This window comes from Triturus cristatus, chromosome 4_2 (assembly GCF_964204655.1).
Source record: "Triturus cristatus chromosome 4_2, aTriCri1.1, whole genome shotgun sequence".
Taxonomy (NCBI): Eukaryota; Metazoa; Chordata; class Amphibia; order Caudata; family Salamandridae; genus Triturus; species Triturus cristatus.
In genome coordinates, this window is record NC_140586.1 from 33,388,034 (window position 1) to 33,405,571 (window position 17,538).

The 17,538-nt window shown below is 42.9% G+C and overlaps 1 protein-coding gene across 1 annotated transcript in view; it reads left to right on the forward strand.

The window, feature by feature from the left end:
* The window catches only part of ESYT1 (extended synaptotagmin 1), a 429,479-nt gene that overhangs the window by 361,391 nt on the left and 50,550 nt on the right, over nucleotides 1-17,538 (forward strand). The window contains exons 27-28 of the mRNA XM_085600294.1: nucleotides 15,200-15,298; nucleotides 16,023-16,154. Of these exons, the coding sequence (XP_085456420.1) occupies nucleotides 15,200-15,298; nucleotides 16,023-16,154 (231 nt within the window). The remainder of the gene's footprint in view (nucleotides 1-15,199; nucleotides 15,299-16,022; nucleotides 16,155-17,538) is intronic.

The window sequence follows — 17,538 nt, forward strand, 5'->3', positions numbered from 1 at the left end:
CCTTACCTCATGGATATCCTTCCTGTGCCAGACTGCATCTGGAAACCTGTTCTGCAGCCATAGCTCTCCAGTGGCACTAGGTGGCACTGCACAGTTACAGCCACAACTACTCCAGCCCAGAATGAGATGACAATAGAGCATATGATACATCAACTGTGCTAACGTCAGTTCCTATTTTCATATGCCTCATCCTCCTAGGTCCAGAGTTCCTCTCTGTGTTTCACTGAAAAAACCTCAGCTTTGACCGTGCCTTGGTCAAATGCCTCTTCCTAAATTTTCCGTATTTTAAGTATACCGCAAATGTCGAAAGAGAATACAGAGAGAGAGAGAGAGATAGAGAGAGAGAGAGAGAGAGAGAGAAAGAATCTAGCAGTCTAAGGTTATTTTAATAAGTTGAACCCAAATGCCTTTCCTCTCTACTGAGAGTCTAAAAGTTGTGTTGCAAAGGTTTTGTCTGATAACCTAGCTCTTTGGACTGTGAATGCAACATGCCTCTTGGGCTGCTATGTCCACGTTTTGCGGGAACTGGCAGAAATGGCAGTCATTAGTCACCCTGATCACTGTGAAGACTTATGTATGTCAGGTTGGGCTGCCTATAGATTGTGGCAACTTTTCCTAGATATTTCTTGAAAACCACATATGTTTAGATACCTGGGGATGTGTGTTTGTCATTCTGAAGATGACATGAGGGCTGGTAATCTAGGTGCAGTGTTACAGTCTTAGAGAGGGAGTAGCGATTTCTAGCAAACTATGCTTCTGTGCATTATGGACAAGATATCACTGGAAAGATGGTGATGTTACCTAGCCTACTGTAATATTTTGGTAACTTATCGGTAACGATCCTTGAGTATTTCTTCAGCAAGCTGGACTTATTTTTGATGGGCTTGATTTGGGACAGTGGCATGCATTCAATCACATTTTCTGAGTTAAGATTCCCAGTGACTAAGGGAGGCCTGGGTGCTCCTGATTTTAAACTATATTCCAAGGGGAACCACCCATGGTGGGCAGGGAGATGATAGGATGGCGTGAATTTGTGAGAAACCAAAATACCAGGTAACAGACCATCGAATGGTGCTGTTGCTAACTTTTTCATGGTAGGCAGACTTTATGCTGGAAAACCTATCTGACAACTTCCCATCATGCTGAGGTCTGGTATGAGAGGACGAGCAAACCAACTCTTAAGTATATTCCAGCCTTGCATCAATATTGGAGGCAGAGTGTATTGTTCTGCTGAGCAAAGGTTCCTTAGAAGTAGTGCCCTTGGAAGTATGGGTTTGGGAGTCCACTCCAATTTACTTCTAAATTTTCAAAAGGATGGCGATGAAGGACCCACCCAAGACCTTAGTCTCTTGAATTCGTTCATTCGACAGGAAAAAATCTATATATTGACTTCGGCTTTGTTGGCCAATGCAGGGGATTGGCTGGTCTCCGTGAATCTCCAGGATGTCTAGTTTTGTCTAAAAACCCTTCATGCCCATAGACCTTCCCTGAGGTTTATAGGGGCATCTCAACATTATCAATTTTTGGTTCTGCATTTTCACTAATGATTGCCCCATGGGTAATTAGCAAGGTGCTGGCTATGGTGATGGCTTGACTGCAAAGCTCAGGAGTCTAATGTTTTCCTGTACTTGAACAACTGATTTTGAAGGTGGGATTGCCTGCGCTAGACATGGAACATTTTGAGTGCACCCTGACCCTACTTCACTATCAGTATCAAAAACTCTTTATTCAATCAAAATTTAAAATGATCATAAAAGAATAAATATATACACATCCCAAATTCATAAAATGGCAACATTAAAAACCAATCATGTTACAACATATCTTAACAAGCATTGGCAAAGCCAATAGGTCTCGCCTTTGGGACCTTATAAGTTTTTAGCCATGCTGCAGTTGATGTTGTTGCACCAAGGATATTGTGCTGCAAAACTAAATACTTATAAGGTCCCAAAAGCAAGACCTATTGGCTATGCCAATGCTTGTCTTATTGGCTGCTGTAGAAATCAAAGCAAGAACAATATGCATAATACTTCCCTCCATATCTCTAATAAAATCTAGCCTTTGAAACCAAGGCTAGGAAAACCTATTTTAAACTCTATTCTGCTGTTTCATATACTGCATTTTGTGAGCGTCATGCTTTATTTAGAAATTGACTGACTGACTTCTTGCCACTTTACTTACTGTAATGCCTTCAATTTTTCAATATACTTTCATGGTTTTTAGCATATTTGTCTGTCTTCATTGTGAAGCATAATCTGTTTGACATTTAGTTCTGAGATGTTATTTGATATTGAATGTAGATGCTGACCAGGTCCATTAGCGGAGCAACATAATCTTTAGAGGATTAACACCGCTCCCTTGTTGGTCAGCAGCTCTTTACATTGAAAATGCGCAACATCAACATTCTATCCCGTTTGAGAGAGCCTAAAGGAGGCAACAGTGCGGTGAGTGCAGCAGCACCCGGGTCTAGCAGAAACGCGATCGACGCCCAACAAACAGAACGCCGGACCGAGAGACGCAATCATCCCACCCAACACTCTTGTGACGGAATTCTTCTGGGCGTCCGTCATTATCTAAAAGTAAACCATTTCAACTACAAGCGCGATTTTGACGAGAGTTCCGACTTCTCATTGCTATAGGTGAATCCATTTTGACGGATGGTCTCGTCCTCCAGTGAAGAATGGCATAAGGCCTACGTCAGGCTCCGTGGAACTGTCAGAGTCTGAGAAAATTCCAGAAGAACGTAGAAAGTGGGTGGTGCTGCAGATCCCGGAATGAACTTAAGAAGATCACCCTTTCACTTGCACGGTTTTCTGACATGATGAAAGAAAGAAAAAGGAAAAAGTCGGCAACTGGCAGGCCTGTTAAGACTAGGCAGACGACTAATGTACTATTCTTACGATAGTCTTGTAATATTTTTTAAAACATAGAAAAATCCATAAGATGTTTTAAATCGGGGTTGAAATGTAGCTTGGTTTTGCTGTTCGGTGCTTCCCCGTGGATTCCGCGAGAAAAAGCAAACAAGCGCGCGCGCAAAGCAAACAAGCACGCGCGCCGCGCAAATGGTGCAGGCGCGTGTTCGATGGCAAAAGTAGGCAGGCGAGTGGTGTGCGATGCAGTGCGGGGCTGAAAGCTGGCGGAAGTGCGTGTGCACGCTCGCGTGAACGCAAGCGCTAGGGTCAATTGTGGTTTTAAAATACGGGGCATTTATCAGTCTCCAAAACTCAGAGCTATTTCCAAGTTGGGCAGCTCTGTCTAGGTCTGCCCATAGTTCTGCCCTAATCTCCCTCTCTCTGGTTTTCCTAGCTGCTTTGTACGAGGCTCGGAGACTATTTATATGGGCCGGATTTCTAGGTTTAATCTTAAGCTCTCTATACAGGGTAGCCCTTGCCTTTATACAAGCAGCATCAAACCAGCCTTTCTTTACGTCTTTGGCACTTTTTTTGGTCTTAGGAATAGTGCTTCTTTGATATTTCTCAAAATTCCACCAAAAGCCTGTACTACATCCGAAGGGATCACTTCCGAGTTCAGGCACATCTTAATTTCTTCCTGTGAGTTAGAGACTATCTCCTGGGTAACCTTAATATTGTCTATCTTTCCCCATTTTAACCGTTTCTTCTTCCTACTGCGGGGTTACCAACATTTCTAATAAACTGTCTCACTTGGCGGGCAGACTTCAGCTCATATGAGAATATGGCGTGATCGCTATAGATGCTAAAGAGATGGCTAACCTTACATACCCTGTGACTTAGTGGAGAGGTTAGCAGAATATAATCAAGTGTTGTCTCCACTCCGTTTCTCCTAAATGTTTTCACGGTGCTTCCAGTCCCTGGGGTATCTTGGCATACCATGTCCATATTTAACTCTATAACCGCCTGGTTTAATCTGTCCCCATACTCATCGTGTGCAAAATGCTGGGTTGGATTGCTCCTTGTATCTACCATGCCACATATAGAGAGTACTTTATATTTACAGGGGTGTATGTTAAAGTCCCCCTGCCATATTTTGTTGGTAATAACCCTACTGGTCTTATTCAATACTGTGGTGATGTCTTTCTCAACCTCCCCCACCAACTGATGCATCTACGGTCCAAATCTGTTGTTATAGTAATTGACTAACAACCATCTCCCTTCATGCGGTATTTCCAACAATAGAATGTGAAAGTTTGAGTTATGATTACTCTGCATTGTCGCAGTGACCGATAGATCATTCTGGATTACGGTTAATAGACCCCCTTTTGCCCTCCCTGCGAGGGATGGAATTGCTTTAGTTTGAAAGGATCTATAGCCATTTACAAAGACCAGGTCCGTAGCCCAAGTTTCTTGAAAACACACTAAATGGTGATCCTGCCACTCGTTCAACCACCCATTTTCAGTCAGCTTGTTTGATAGTCCTGCCACATTCCAGGAGGCCATTTTTAAATTGTCCATTTGGGCCCTCAAACCCAATGCTGGTTGAGACACAATATCACTTGCATTTTTAATAGTTAGGGGTGCCTGGTCTTGTAAATTACATTCAACGCACAGGGGGATGGCTTAGAGTCAATCACACTCCTCTAAATCAGATAGGGGTGCAAAACGATTCTGGTGGTTCGTAACTAATAAGCCCCTAGTACCATCAACCCGCTGGGAATTCGTGCCTTGATTGACAGTATACAGAATCTGTGGCTGCGCTCTCTGTACTCTGGGTGGCCTATAAAAATAACCCAGATGTAAAAGTACGGTATTGGAGATACTTGGGGACATCTGGCCTAAATATGATAAAATAGAACCTGCTGCATGCCTACTATTAAAATTCACAACTACACAGTCCCCCTCCCAGTGCTTGCTTGTGGGTCCCACCCATGTAATCCTTCTTGCCATCAATATTTGATTTGCTTCCAACCCACCCGATGCTCCTGTTTTATTTAGGGTTTGATTTAACCAGTGAAGGGCTTTCGATATCAGCTGTGGGGTAGACTCATCTTGGTCCCTCCTTAACTGGGGGACATTTCCCAGTACTAACACCAGGGGTGCTGCTGCTGGTGGGAGATGTAGGGTTTGATCCAACCTCACCACCCGCCCCTTAGTCTGACCTGTTTACCTCCATACGGCATCCCCTCGTTGACCTGCCGGCATTCATGCCTCTTCCATTCCCAGTAAATTTGTGGCACTGATATTATTATTTCCTGGGTTCTTATCTAAATGGCCCCCTAGCATCTTTGCATTCGGGTCTTCGGGGGTGTTTGAGTCTAAATGAGACCCTCTTGACCCGCTTGGTCTATAGTCAGTTGGACTCACTACCGGAGCCGCGATGGGAGCATCCTGTCTCTGTGTGTTTTGCCTTAGCTCCTCCATTGTATTGTGTAATTCCAATACATGCGCCCCAAGATCACTAATTTTTTGGTCCATCTGTGTCAGCATTTCTGTGATAGGATTTAACAATGAGGAGACCAGGGTTTCAAATCTAAGCCATGATGCTTCATCGAGTCCAGGATTTGTATCTGGTATCACATTGTTTGAAATGTCCCTCTCACCCTGGCTTCCCCCTCCCAACATCTCCCTCATCCTCACATAAACTTTTACTCTTATTTAATTTTGAGACCTTTGCTGCATTTGCCCTTTGCGGACCCCCTCCCCGCTTTCTTTTTGCCCCCTATGTCCCGTTTGCTTTCCTGGGATTTTGTCTTGGTGTAGGCCCTTGTGGAGGTCTTGTGTGCGTCCTTACTGGGTGCTATTAGTTCTGAGGTTTGCAGTGTCACATCCTCCATTACCACCGCTGATGCTTCCTCCGAAGCCACCTCAATGGTCTCTTGGCCACCCAAACCAATGTTCTTTACGAATACTCCAAATGAGGATCTTTTCTGGGGTAAAAATTCCACCAAGAAACGACGCTCAGTCATCGCTATCTCGTTTTCCAAGATATTTGTCGCTCTCGTCAGGAAAGAGTCCAGGGTATTCACTATCTTCCCCGTCGTCTGGGGATTCGCGGGGATTACCGAACCTCTAGTACCTCTAGTACTCATCGTAGCTTTTTCTGAAGTAATTTGCTAGCGTCCCCTCTATCAAGATTTGAATGACGTCTAGAGGTCAAACTTTCCAAGGTGTTGGTCAAAGAGGGCCAAGATAGACAAATATTTATAGTTTATTACGCCTGATTCCACACTTGTCCCACAGAATACACCACTTATAAACACCCCGCACTGACCAGAGGTAAGCTTATTTCCTTACCTAGATGCAGGGGGTAGAGCCTCGTCCGGGCCCCAACGGGCGTGGGCGGGCCCGCCCTTGTCCCGGGCCTTGCCCAGGTGCGTCCCGCGCTGCGGGACGGCGCCTCTGCTTTACGCGCTTCCGGCGCATGAGGAATGCCAGGAATTGTAGTCGCACCAACCCCACTCCTGCCCAGACCTTTGGCTCAGCTGCGGGGGATCCGCGGGACGGCGCCTCAGCTTTACGTGCTTCAAAAGGAAACAAGCATAAAGAAGGACTGGCGACAGACAGTAAAGACGGCACAGCTGACAGAGAGAAAAAATGCACCACGTCGGGAAGTATAGACGAAACAGGAACGGGTATGCAAGAAATCCAGATGATGTTTGTATTCCAATTGTAGGAAGTGTACGGGCACGTTCCGTGGGACGCGATCTTTCACGCTCCCACCATCGATGAAGTAGTAAGCCTACTTCTTCTGCTGGGCTTTATGGTCAATGCCCAAAAGTTGCATTTCATTCCCAAACACAGTTTGACCTTCATAGAAGTGGTGCTATTCAGAGCCTGTCTAAAGGCTTTTAATACCCCTCAGAGGAATGCAGGCATTCTGGATATGATTCTGATGTTTCTGCCCCAGACACTGATCCGGCTTCTGCAACTCCTATACCAGTTAGGTCTACTGGCCTCATGCATACTGTTGTTGATGCACGCTATTTGGTGAATGAAGGCCCCTAAGCAGTGCCTGAAGAAACAGTGGCCCAAGCATTAGAGGAGCCTCTTTCCTTTGGTGCAGATATATGGTCGATCACTGGTCGAAGGTTCCTTTCAATCTGTTTATGGGTCATCTCTTTTGTCCTCTGCCGCTAGAGGCGTCTGTCATTTCATATGCCGCTTTATTGGGCTCAGATACCCACCTGAATGATATAATGGCATAGGGCCTATTGTTCCCGTCTGAGGAGCACATACATGTAAGTGTGCTGGAGCTGTGTGTGGTCCGTCTTGCCATGACTTCTTTCCTCTCAACACACAGGGAGAGACAGAGGAAAAGGAATTACTCAAGCATGCCCTTCTCTAATATTACACTTCACAAAAATTGCTTGGATCCATTTCCTATCACTATTGAAGCCCAGGACAACGTCCCTATCAATGTCCGACATCAAACTAGATGTTTGAGTGGTCACTTCCATGGTCTTCTTCAGATCTTGCAAGGAAGGTGAGGCATAAGGCTCTCTTACCTCATACATTTGGTGCGGTAAACAACCATTACTGGATGTTACAACGCATTGCCATTACAACGCGGTTGTTACAACACAAATGGCATTGCATTGCATGCCATTACAATGCTAATTTTTACCGCACATATGCCTTTACAACGCATGCCTTTACAACAAATTTCTTTGTAAAGGCATGAATGGTAAAGGGATATCATTTCAAATGTAAGTATTAGGTAAGTATGGGTTTTTAGGGTTTAGGATGGGTATGAGTTTTGGGGTGCCAAGGGCAATTTTGGGGTTCAAGGTGGTTATCGGTTTTGGGGTGCCAAGGGTAATTTTAGTGTTCAGGGTGGGTATGGGTTTCGGGGTGGAAAGGGTAATTTTAGGGGGTATGGGTATTGGGGTGGTAAGGGTAAGTTTAGGATTTTAGGGGGTATGGGTACTGGGGTAGTAAGGGTAATTTTAGGGTTTTAGGGGGTATGGGTATTGGGATAGTAACGATAATACTAGTGTTTCAGGGGGTTAAAAAAAAATATATTATGTATGTATATATATATATATACTTACCTTAACCCCTTTTATGAAGTGTATGCCTTTACCATGCATGCCTTTGCGTTGTAATGGCTTTTGTGGTAAAAGTTTGCATTGTAATGGCAACGCATTGTAGCAACACTTGAGCTGTAACAACTGCGTTGTAATGGCATGCGATGTAATGGCATGCGAAGTAATGGCATGCGATGTATCATCTAATATTCATTTGGTGCACCAAACAGCGATAGGAGGATGTTGTAAGTAACAAGGTTCAGGCTTCACCTTTGACGAATGTGTGACTACAGGGGAAGCCCCCCTCTATCTAGTCCATGATGCCATATGCCTTCTCAAATTGGGCAGCTCACATCAAACATGTATCAGATATGAGAGCCTTATGCCTCACCTTTCGTGCGTGGTCTGAATACCCTTGTTGGGCAGGGAGTTTGCAGCCCTGAAGAAGTCCACTGACCAGTATTGTTCACTTATCTCTGTCGAAACATGTTTTTAATAGTGATGGGAGTCTGACTCATCATTGTCAGATGAAACTATTGTCATTATGAGTTTTTAATTATATCAAGGGTTCCCTTCAAAGGATAGAACATCTGGATTTCTGTATTGTCCTGTTTCAGAAAATATCTAGGAACTCCCTTCTTGGTTGAGTCCACTGAAGTGGTACTATCCTACTTCATTGTGGGGGGGTGGGCATGAATCATGCCACAAAAGGTTGTGGGTGAGGCGACCCCTCTAATCTTGTTTGATGCAGGACATTGATAGGAACATGAGCTCGTTCCTCCCTTCCATCCATCTCAGGGAACACCAGTGAAGTGCTGTACAACAACAGCACCGCTGTCCATTATGTCATCACATAGGGCAGCGTTGTGGTCTTAGACCCTGTGTTGGGAGAAAATCCTTCTGTGGTGGCAAGCCCAACAATAGGGCTTTCAAGGTGAGTGCATATGATGTAAGGCGTTTCTAAGGGACTATTAGTGGAAACCTCATCCCGAAGTGAAGGAAACAATCTTTTCCAGATCTCTTTTCCGTGGCCCAGCACAGGAACTGTTGTCAGTTTTGTGTCCTCCGGATTTTCCCATTTTCTGATGCATTTATTCACAGGGTCTTTTTAGGTATTCCTAATGATCACAGTTATGTCAAAGTCCTAAGAAGATACAAGACAATTGAGCCCAACTGATTCTGATCACCCCAGACTGATTGAGGAGTTTTTGATATGCCGATCTTTTGGAGCTCAACACTCAGCCTTCTCTTCCTCAAAGACAGGCTGGACCTGCTTTCCTAGAAGGGTGGTAGGTTCATCCTCCCAGTCCTCCGACGCTGCAGCCACATACGTGGAGATTGATCAGGTCCTGCTAGTCATGTTTGCCACCAAAGGCTGCACTCGTCATCTTGTTTGCCAAGAAACCCACCACAAAATCCATTTTTGCAGGCTACTGGAATAAATTTGTGAAGGTTCGAAGCAATGTTCCCTCAAATTTTGTTTTACCGATGTGCGGCAGCGAATTATCTGAAATTAGAAAGAGTATAAGTGCTCTGTTGTCATGTAACTGAGAAAGGTGTAATATCAAAGCAAGTTATATGACATTTTTAACAATCCATTGAAAAAAGGTTGTATGAAACTTTCAACAATATATTGAATAAAGGTTTTATGAAATTTTCAACAATACATTGAATAAAGGTTGTATCATAAATGATGCATCTATTGTTCAGTAATTCATGTATCCACCCACGGGAGGGGAAGGGTGGGATAATGTCAGCCTCCGTGTTTATGATGAAATCCTGATTCTCTAGTCATGGTAATAGGAGAATCGCAATTCCCAAGAATACAATAACAGAGATTAAGGAAAATGTGCCCATGACTTACTCAGAGAGGAGGCATGCAGAGGATGGAAAGTACAAAGTGGGTCATGCAAAGGAAAAAAATAGCGTGGATAATCAGAAGTTTTGATTCAAGGCCAAACTTTTCATGCAGAATTTTAGGCAAATAGACTTTTGAGATAGCACGCACTTTGAGGATGGAAAACTGCAGAAAGAAATATTATTATTTACTCGTAAGGTAGTGCTATATATTAGCCAGTGTCTCTTTAGTGAGCGGTGGTCTAGCAACAATAGCATAGCAGCAGACTGACTGTTCAACTGAATTTCAGGACTCTCAAAAGTGGCTAAGGGCTTCAGGTGCAGGAGGCACTTTCAAGAGAGAACTCTGCTACTGCATCAACTAGTTTTCCAGAAAGCTTTTGCAGGTATCTGGACCGTCTCATTATGTGCACCCTGAGACCAGCATTTATGCAACAGGTTCACTGTTATCCATGATGCTTTTCCACCCAGGTTCAGTAGGCAGTGGTTTCCATTGTCCAGGATGTCATGGTTCTATCTATGCCTCTCACTTGTTTACAATTCCCTCAGACATATCCCAGACCGTCAGTGATCACACTTTGTTCCTTCTACTGGTCCAGCGGTGTTGGTATGACCCCCCCTGGCTTGGTTCATGGTAAAACTAGACCTGATTCCCAATTATACTTTTTTACTTGTGGACAGCAAGGGATTTTTGCATCCTGTGCTGCTGAATGGGTCGCTTTTTCTGTCCGACGACCTGATTTCTGTGAGTTTTTGGAGCCTGCACTACATTTCTTTGAGGGATGTTCATTTATTTTAAGAAATAGTCTCAGGAACCTCAGTCTATGTTTCAGCCGGATCCAGATAGTTTCACTTATGCTCCATAAAGGCTCTGGATCTCATTTCATCTCTTTGTGTGGATATTGCAGATTTGCTGTACAATCTTTAGAATGGGAGTATTTTCATATGATGAATAATAGTCATTTGCCATTCGTTTACTATCATATTGCCGGTACTAGTGCAACACACTTTGGTGGTTAGGTTTAAAAAAAAAAGAAATTTCACTAGCACAGATATTGGGACGCCTGGAGAATATAATTTCTCTTCCTTTGAATTGCTTCTGTACCAGTGAAGTGCTCTCGAGAAAGCCTTTGGCATTGATGTTCCCTTTTGGTAGCTTACAATAAATTTCAAACCCTTTGACAAATATTTAAAAGAGCATAAGGCCGCTGTGGAGGTTAATTGTTTAGGCTTTGAGAGCCAGGTCTTGGCTATCTTTCTTATCTGGTTGCAGAAGCATTGTTGTCCCTCTTCGAATGCGTGAACAACACACACAAAGAACCTGATCCTTAAAACACTCTGACAAATACACTAATTACTGCAGTTTTGTAATACCTAGTTAAACTGCTGTCTTGGTTTGGTGAATTTGAGCGTTGGAGCAGTTTTGTATTCAAACTTTGTTGTCTGGGGCATGTTCACGAAAGTTCTGAAGATACCTAATTGAGCATTCATTCACTTCAACATTCAGCAAGGTTTACTGTAAGGAAATTGTTGCCCTTTTGCTTCTTCTGATGTTGGGAAAGGTTTTGTGGCTTTAAACATATATCTTATTAAAACCTTTTGAGATCTCTTGGAGCAACTGCCAAAAGATCTTGAAGGAAATAAAATAGGCTGAGAAACACTCTTAGTTTTAATTTCAGTATGATACTTATGCTTCCATGTTCTCACTCTGTTGTATTTTGTCTTCTCTTGTAGCTGAAAGGCATCTTTTGAAGAAAGTTGAGTCAGTTGGTAGGAGCCTGATAGTGTTTTCCTCGCTTTGATTCTGCTTGCGCAATCTAGAGGCTCCGGATCATTGCGTCTCTTCCAGCTTTCTTCATCAGGCATTATTCATCCTGACGGGGTGTTCTCTAGCCATGTTGTCAGACAGAGAAATAAAACGAGAATGAGGTGATAAAGCTTGACTGTGAAACAGGACACTGGCAGAGAAACCCAACATGTTTATTTTTATTTATTTATTTGGTGTTTTATATAGCGCGAACATGACCCTGAGTAGGGTGTCAGAGCGCTTTACATTTTCATTTCCAAAACAGTTATGTTACCAAGTCATCAGTTGTTGTACAGTGATTTAGAGCAAAAACATTAAGCTTAATATACAATAGACAAACCACACAAAGGTTAATGTTGAAAGAAAGGTAGTGTGTAACTGATCAGGAAGGATCCATGATGCTGGCGAGTCTGTTGAGATTATGGGAGTTATTTACTCATATAAAAGGATTTTGCTTCGTTTTTGAATGCAGAGATGGACGGGATTTTTCTGATGTTGGGAGGGAGAGCGTTCCAGATTCTAGGAGCTGTGCCAGAGAACGCTCTGTCATAAGTTCTTTTCTTACGAAAACGGGCCAGTTTCAGTAGTAGCTCTCCATGGCTCCTAGAGATACGGCATCCTCCAGATAGAGTGATTTTCTGGGCTAGGTACACAGGTGTTTGGAAATGTACCGCTTTGTGAGTGATGCATGCCAACTTAAATTGTACTCTTGCTTCGTAGGGCAGCCAGTTGAGAGCTTTCAAATGAGGGGTGATGTGGTCGAAGTTTTTGGATCCCGTTATAAGTCTTGTGGCTGCATTGAGACAAGCTTTCAGTGGGGCTGTTGAGATCTTTGGAAGAATAGCCAGCGTTGTGCAATCATATTCTATCCTTCATATGACAAGTGCCTGAACTGCTGTTTTGAGGTCTGACTTATTTAAAAATGGTTTCAGTTTTCTGAGGTAGCTTAAATGGAACCAGGCGTTTTTTGCCATCGTGTTAATATGTGATAGCATGTTCAAGTTCTTGTCCAGAATAATAATAATAGTGGAATCAACAATCTTCGGAGTACAGTTTAATGCCGTGATCAGATTGGTCTATTCTATAATGTTTGTGGAGCTTTTCTGTGGGGAGATCGGCAGGAATTCAGTTTTATGTGGGTTAAGTTTCAGATGGTTACTGGTTAGCCAATGATTGGTTCTCTTTAGTGCCTGGTTCATGATACCTATCTCTTCTGTTGACGCAACTTTGATGTACAGCTGAGTGTCATCCGTATACATGGGGAAAGCAATGTTTGCTCGTTGTAGTGTTTCCGTGAGTGCATCTACGTACAGATTGAATAACACCGGGGATAGTGTGGAGCCCTGGGGAACTCCAATTGTATTTCTGGCTGAAACTGATAAAGTTTGGTTGACTATGAATTTTTGCGATCTTTTTTTCTAGAAAAAAGCTGAACCATTTAAGAACTGTTCCCGTTACTCCCATTCTATTTTTCATGCATTCTAGTATTTTGGCATGGTTTACCGTGTTGAACGCCGATGAGAGGTCAAGCAGGATTAGGAGACATGTTTCGTTATGGACAAGGGCAAGTAGAGCGTCGACCACAATGTGCAGAATTGCTGTTTCCGTATTATGGTTAGGTGTGAATCCTGATTGGAAGCCATTTAATGGATTGAATTCGGAGTTATGATGGCTCAGTTGCTGTTGTACACATATTTTCAGGACTTTGACTAGCATGGGGATGTTTGTTACTGGTCTAAAATTGTTTAGGTCAGAGGGGTTCCCCGTTTGCTTTTTCAAGATTGGAATGACTTGCCCAGCTTTTAGGCATTCCGGAATTGCGCCTTGTGCAAATGAAGCATTGATGATCTTTGTCCATGACGGGATTAGCAGATGGTTTATTGAGGACCAACACTTTGCAGGTAAGGGATCAGTTTAATGATTATTAGGTTTAATGGTCGAAATGATGTTCGCAATGTCAAGTTCATTGATAAGCTTGAATTCTGACCACCGGGCATTATTTTTAGGTTTTTGCAACTCTGGTTGACATTGATGCTCATCTAGGGTGCTCTTGATGCATTCAGGGCATTCCGCTGCTTTTTTGAGCTCCACCTCCATTGAATTGGCTTTCACTGTGAAGAAGGAAGAGAAATCTTCGCTACTTAAGATCATTTTTGTGGTAGTTGAAGCAGATTTAGTAGCTTTATTGGATTGATCTTTTAGCAGATCGAATAGTTTTCTCTGTCTGTTTTTTGCATTATCCAGTTTTTTCCTGAAGAAGTCTTTTTTCAGTTTAAAATGCTTTTATTGTAGGCTTTCCTGGACTGTCTTAGTTGGAATAAATGGGGCGAGGAAGGGTGTTGTCGCCATTTTCGCTCTGAGAGTCTGAGTGAGCGTCTTTCTTCATTTAGGGCACCGTTAAACCAAGGGTTTTTATCTGTGTCATGGATTCTTTTGAATTTTAGCAGGGCTATGTCCTCAATAATACTCGACATTGTATTGTTCTAATATTTTGTGAGGTCACTGACGTCAACCATATTACTAGGTGGTGGTGGTTGCAATTCTGTCTCACAGTGTGCTGCGACGTTACCCAAATTGAGTCCCCGAGTGTCACAAGTTCATTTTCTAGGATTAGTTGGTTGTGAAGACTTGCTAGTTTTTATGAAGGGTATTTGGAAGGTAATGATGTGGTGATCAGACCAATCGCAGGGGGTGATTTCAATTTTATCAATCCATCTTTTTCTTTAGCTATGATCCAGTCTAAGGTAGATCCTTTGGAGTGGGTAGGTAGGTGACATTCTTGGACCAGTGATTGATCTTCAAGGAAGGCTTTAAGTAGAATAATCTGATTGTCAGTGTGATCCTCCCAATGTAAATTGAAGTCTCCTAAGAAATATAATTGGAATGCGGAGTAGAGTTTGCTGTGATGATTTCGATCAGCTCTATGAACCTGGTATTTTTGCCCGGGGGGGTGGTAGAAAGTGTGAAGTTTATAATTTTGATTGTCCGAGGATCTTAAGTATATGCCAAGATACTCACATGACTCTAAAAGGTCAGATTGTATTTTAGTAATGGAAATGTCAGATCTATGTATACAGGCAATGCCTCCTCAATGTTCTCTTCTGCTGTTGTGCAAGCAAATTAAAGATATAGTACAACTTAATCTGTGTCATTGCGTTAATAAAATTCTGCCTCCTTCTATGCAAAAAGACATGATTTTGCTTCTAGACCAGGCCAACATATGTGTATTCCAAATACATTCCAGCTCCCTGAGTGGTCATTCTGATGGCAGAAAAGAATGCCAGCCCATTAATCGGTGCGTGATCTATTTGCATTGCCACCCTAAAGGTCTAATTTCTTAACTTCGATGAATTGACCAAAAAAAGGCTTTGGTAAGTAAATTGCTTGGTTTTCTCTTTAATGCGCAACAACAGGCTGAAAATGGCTTGGTAAGGGGAATAGGAAGCATGGTTGGGCAGGTGCATGGGATTTGTGGCCGCCGCATAGTGCTCTGCCTTCTGCCTGAAACTTTAGAGGCCATCCCAATGCGAGAGTGGAAAGTCATGTTTAAAAGGATAATGTGTGAATGGTAAATATTTGTCTTTTAATTACAGTGCTGCGGGTGCTTTGGATACGTCACTGGGAGAAATTCACCTTACTATCTATGTCCTTCCTGAGGAGAAGAAGCTGGTGGTCGTGGTTCATGCCTGCAGGTGATACACCAGTCCATACGCACATTTGCGCCCTTAAACACCTATAACGTACTCAAAACCTAACACAATGTCATGTGCGCTTCTATTTGAAGTTGTGTGTGTTTTGAATGCCCTTTGAAACTCACTTGTGTTAAGTGCAATATTGTAGTTACAGACTTGATCATGGATGTTGTCTTTTTTCTACACCACCATCTTTAAAATGACCCTTCGTGTGACAGGCCAAGGTTGAAGAAAATTCCGGGGTTAATAAGGAGTTATTCTCCAAATAAATTCAGTTCTTAACTTCTTGGGTTTGGCAAGCGGTCACCTATAGAAAGTTCAGTGGGCCTTTGATTCCTTGTTTAGTCCTTGGTATCTTTTTAGAGGGGAAGCTTCTAAAGGGAGAAAGAGAGGACTTCAACCAGAGTACTATGATGTAGTGTATGTTCTGTGCTCCCAAAACAAATCCCTTCAGACCGAGTTAGTCTAAAGCATCATTTTCTTTGATTAGCTTCACTGAGTCGATAAAGACAACTAACTCCAGCCACCTTTATCATAGAGACTTAAGTAATGTACTTCCAGAATAAACTTTGTGCTGCAAGAAGCTCTACAAAGGACCATATAAATCCATATAAACATGCTGTTCTACTCCCTGTCTATCGTTCCCCATTACTTTATTTTTACTCACTTTTCATGGTTACTCAGTTCCTTGTGATCCCTCACTAATTTGTCCGGTTTTTCACAGGAATCTGAGGTTGCCTACCAAAGAACTCCCTGATCCTTATGTTTCTATGGTTCTGCAACCAGACAAAAACCGTGTAACCAAGAGGAAAACTGCGGTCAAAAAGAAATCGCTGAACCCTGAGTACAAGGAAAAGTAAGTATTGATAATAGAGAGCAGAAGTGGTGAAGGACTCTGAAAGTACTTAAAACCGTGGATATAGGGAGCCACACAGATTTGAGGACTGTTGAAGTGGTTATGTTGGGAACAGGCATTTAAGTTAAATATGCGCTCTTTGCCCAGAGGAAAATTTACAACTGGAATCAAACAGCACATCATGTAAAGATCATTTGAATGGGTGATGGAGCAGTGAGATTTTGGATGCCAGTAAACTGTCTTAAGTATTTAATTAAACTTTGTGATCAAGGAAGTCTAAGAATTCCACAGGCACATTGCAGCAGCTCATTGAGAAATCAAATGAAAAATCACACACTATCCCCATTCAATATACCCTACAAGAGTGAAAAGTCTTACCCGCAACAACCCCCTGGCAGTCATGTCAGACCATGAGAATTACAAAACTCTGGCTGCCTCAGGTATCAGGCATTGAATCATGCATAGATTTGTACACTTTCAATAATTCCTTCTGTAATACTGAGAATCCTCTGTGTGTGCCTTTTAGCACAGTAGTATTACAATGCCAGTGAATGTAGCAGGCTACCAGCTACCAGGAAGAGAAGCGTCGTCCCTCTGCTCCTGCAGCCGTGGAAACATTTAAAAAAATGTTAATAACATTGGTTATCATCATTTTATTTTTCCTCACTTACTTCAGCTGAGTCTAGAGTCGGGCCGGAAGCAGCGGCAAGGAGGAGGAGCTGTGGCACTGCTGCAAGTGCTAATGTCAGTTTGGCTTGCCAGTATTAGGAAGGTCAAACTGACATGCGCACTTGGATCTCTCCACCCGAGTTGTGCTTTACAGCCGGGTGGAGAACAGGCACAGGGTCATAGTCCCTTAGTGAGCACCGAACTAGGGCACTCAGATCAATCCTGGCGCTGCTCTCATGCTGGGTAATACCAGCATGAGAGCAGTGTCTGGATTGGGGTAGGGGAGCCTGTGGACTGCCGAAAGTCCAGCAGCAGAAGCGCTGAAGAGCACTGAGGAGGTAGACAGCAGGTAAGCACCATTTTTAATATTCTTCTCCCCTGCGCTGCCGCCCCACTTTAATACCACAGCAGCCGCCACTGCAGACTACCTATTTTGTTTATACCTTCCAGGTTCATTCCAAAAGGTGGATAGGCCTTTAGCAATAATGTCTGAGGCCAACATCAGGCTCTTTCGGTGTATTCAACGTATAAATCCAACATGTTAGAAAAGGATAAGTTTCAAAGTCTTAAGTATCACTCTATAATATAAGCTGTTTCTTATTTAGGGAATTCTTGTGGTTCCCCAAGGCCTATGTTCCTACCAAATGTTTGTCGGTGATAAATGCAAACTTAATTAATTGGCCTTTTTCCTTTGAGCTGATGAGCCCTATGTCAT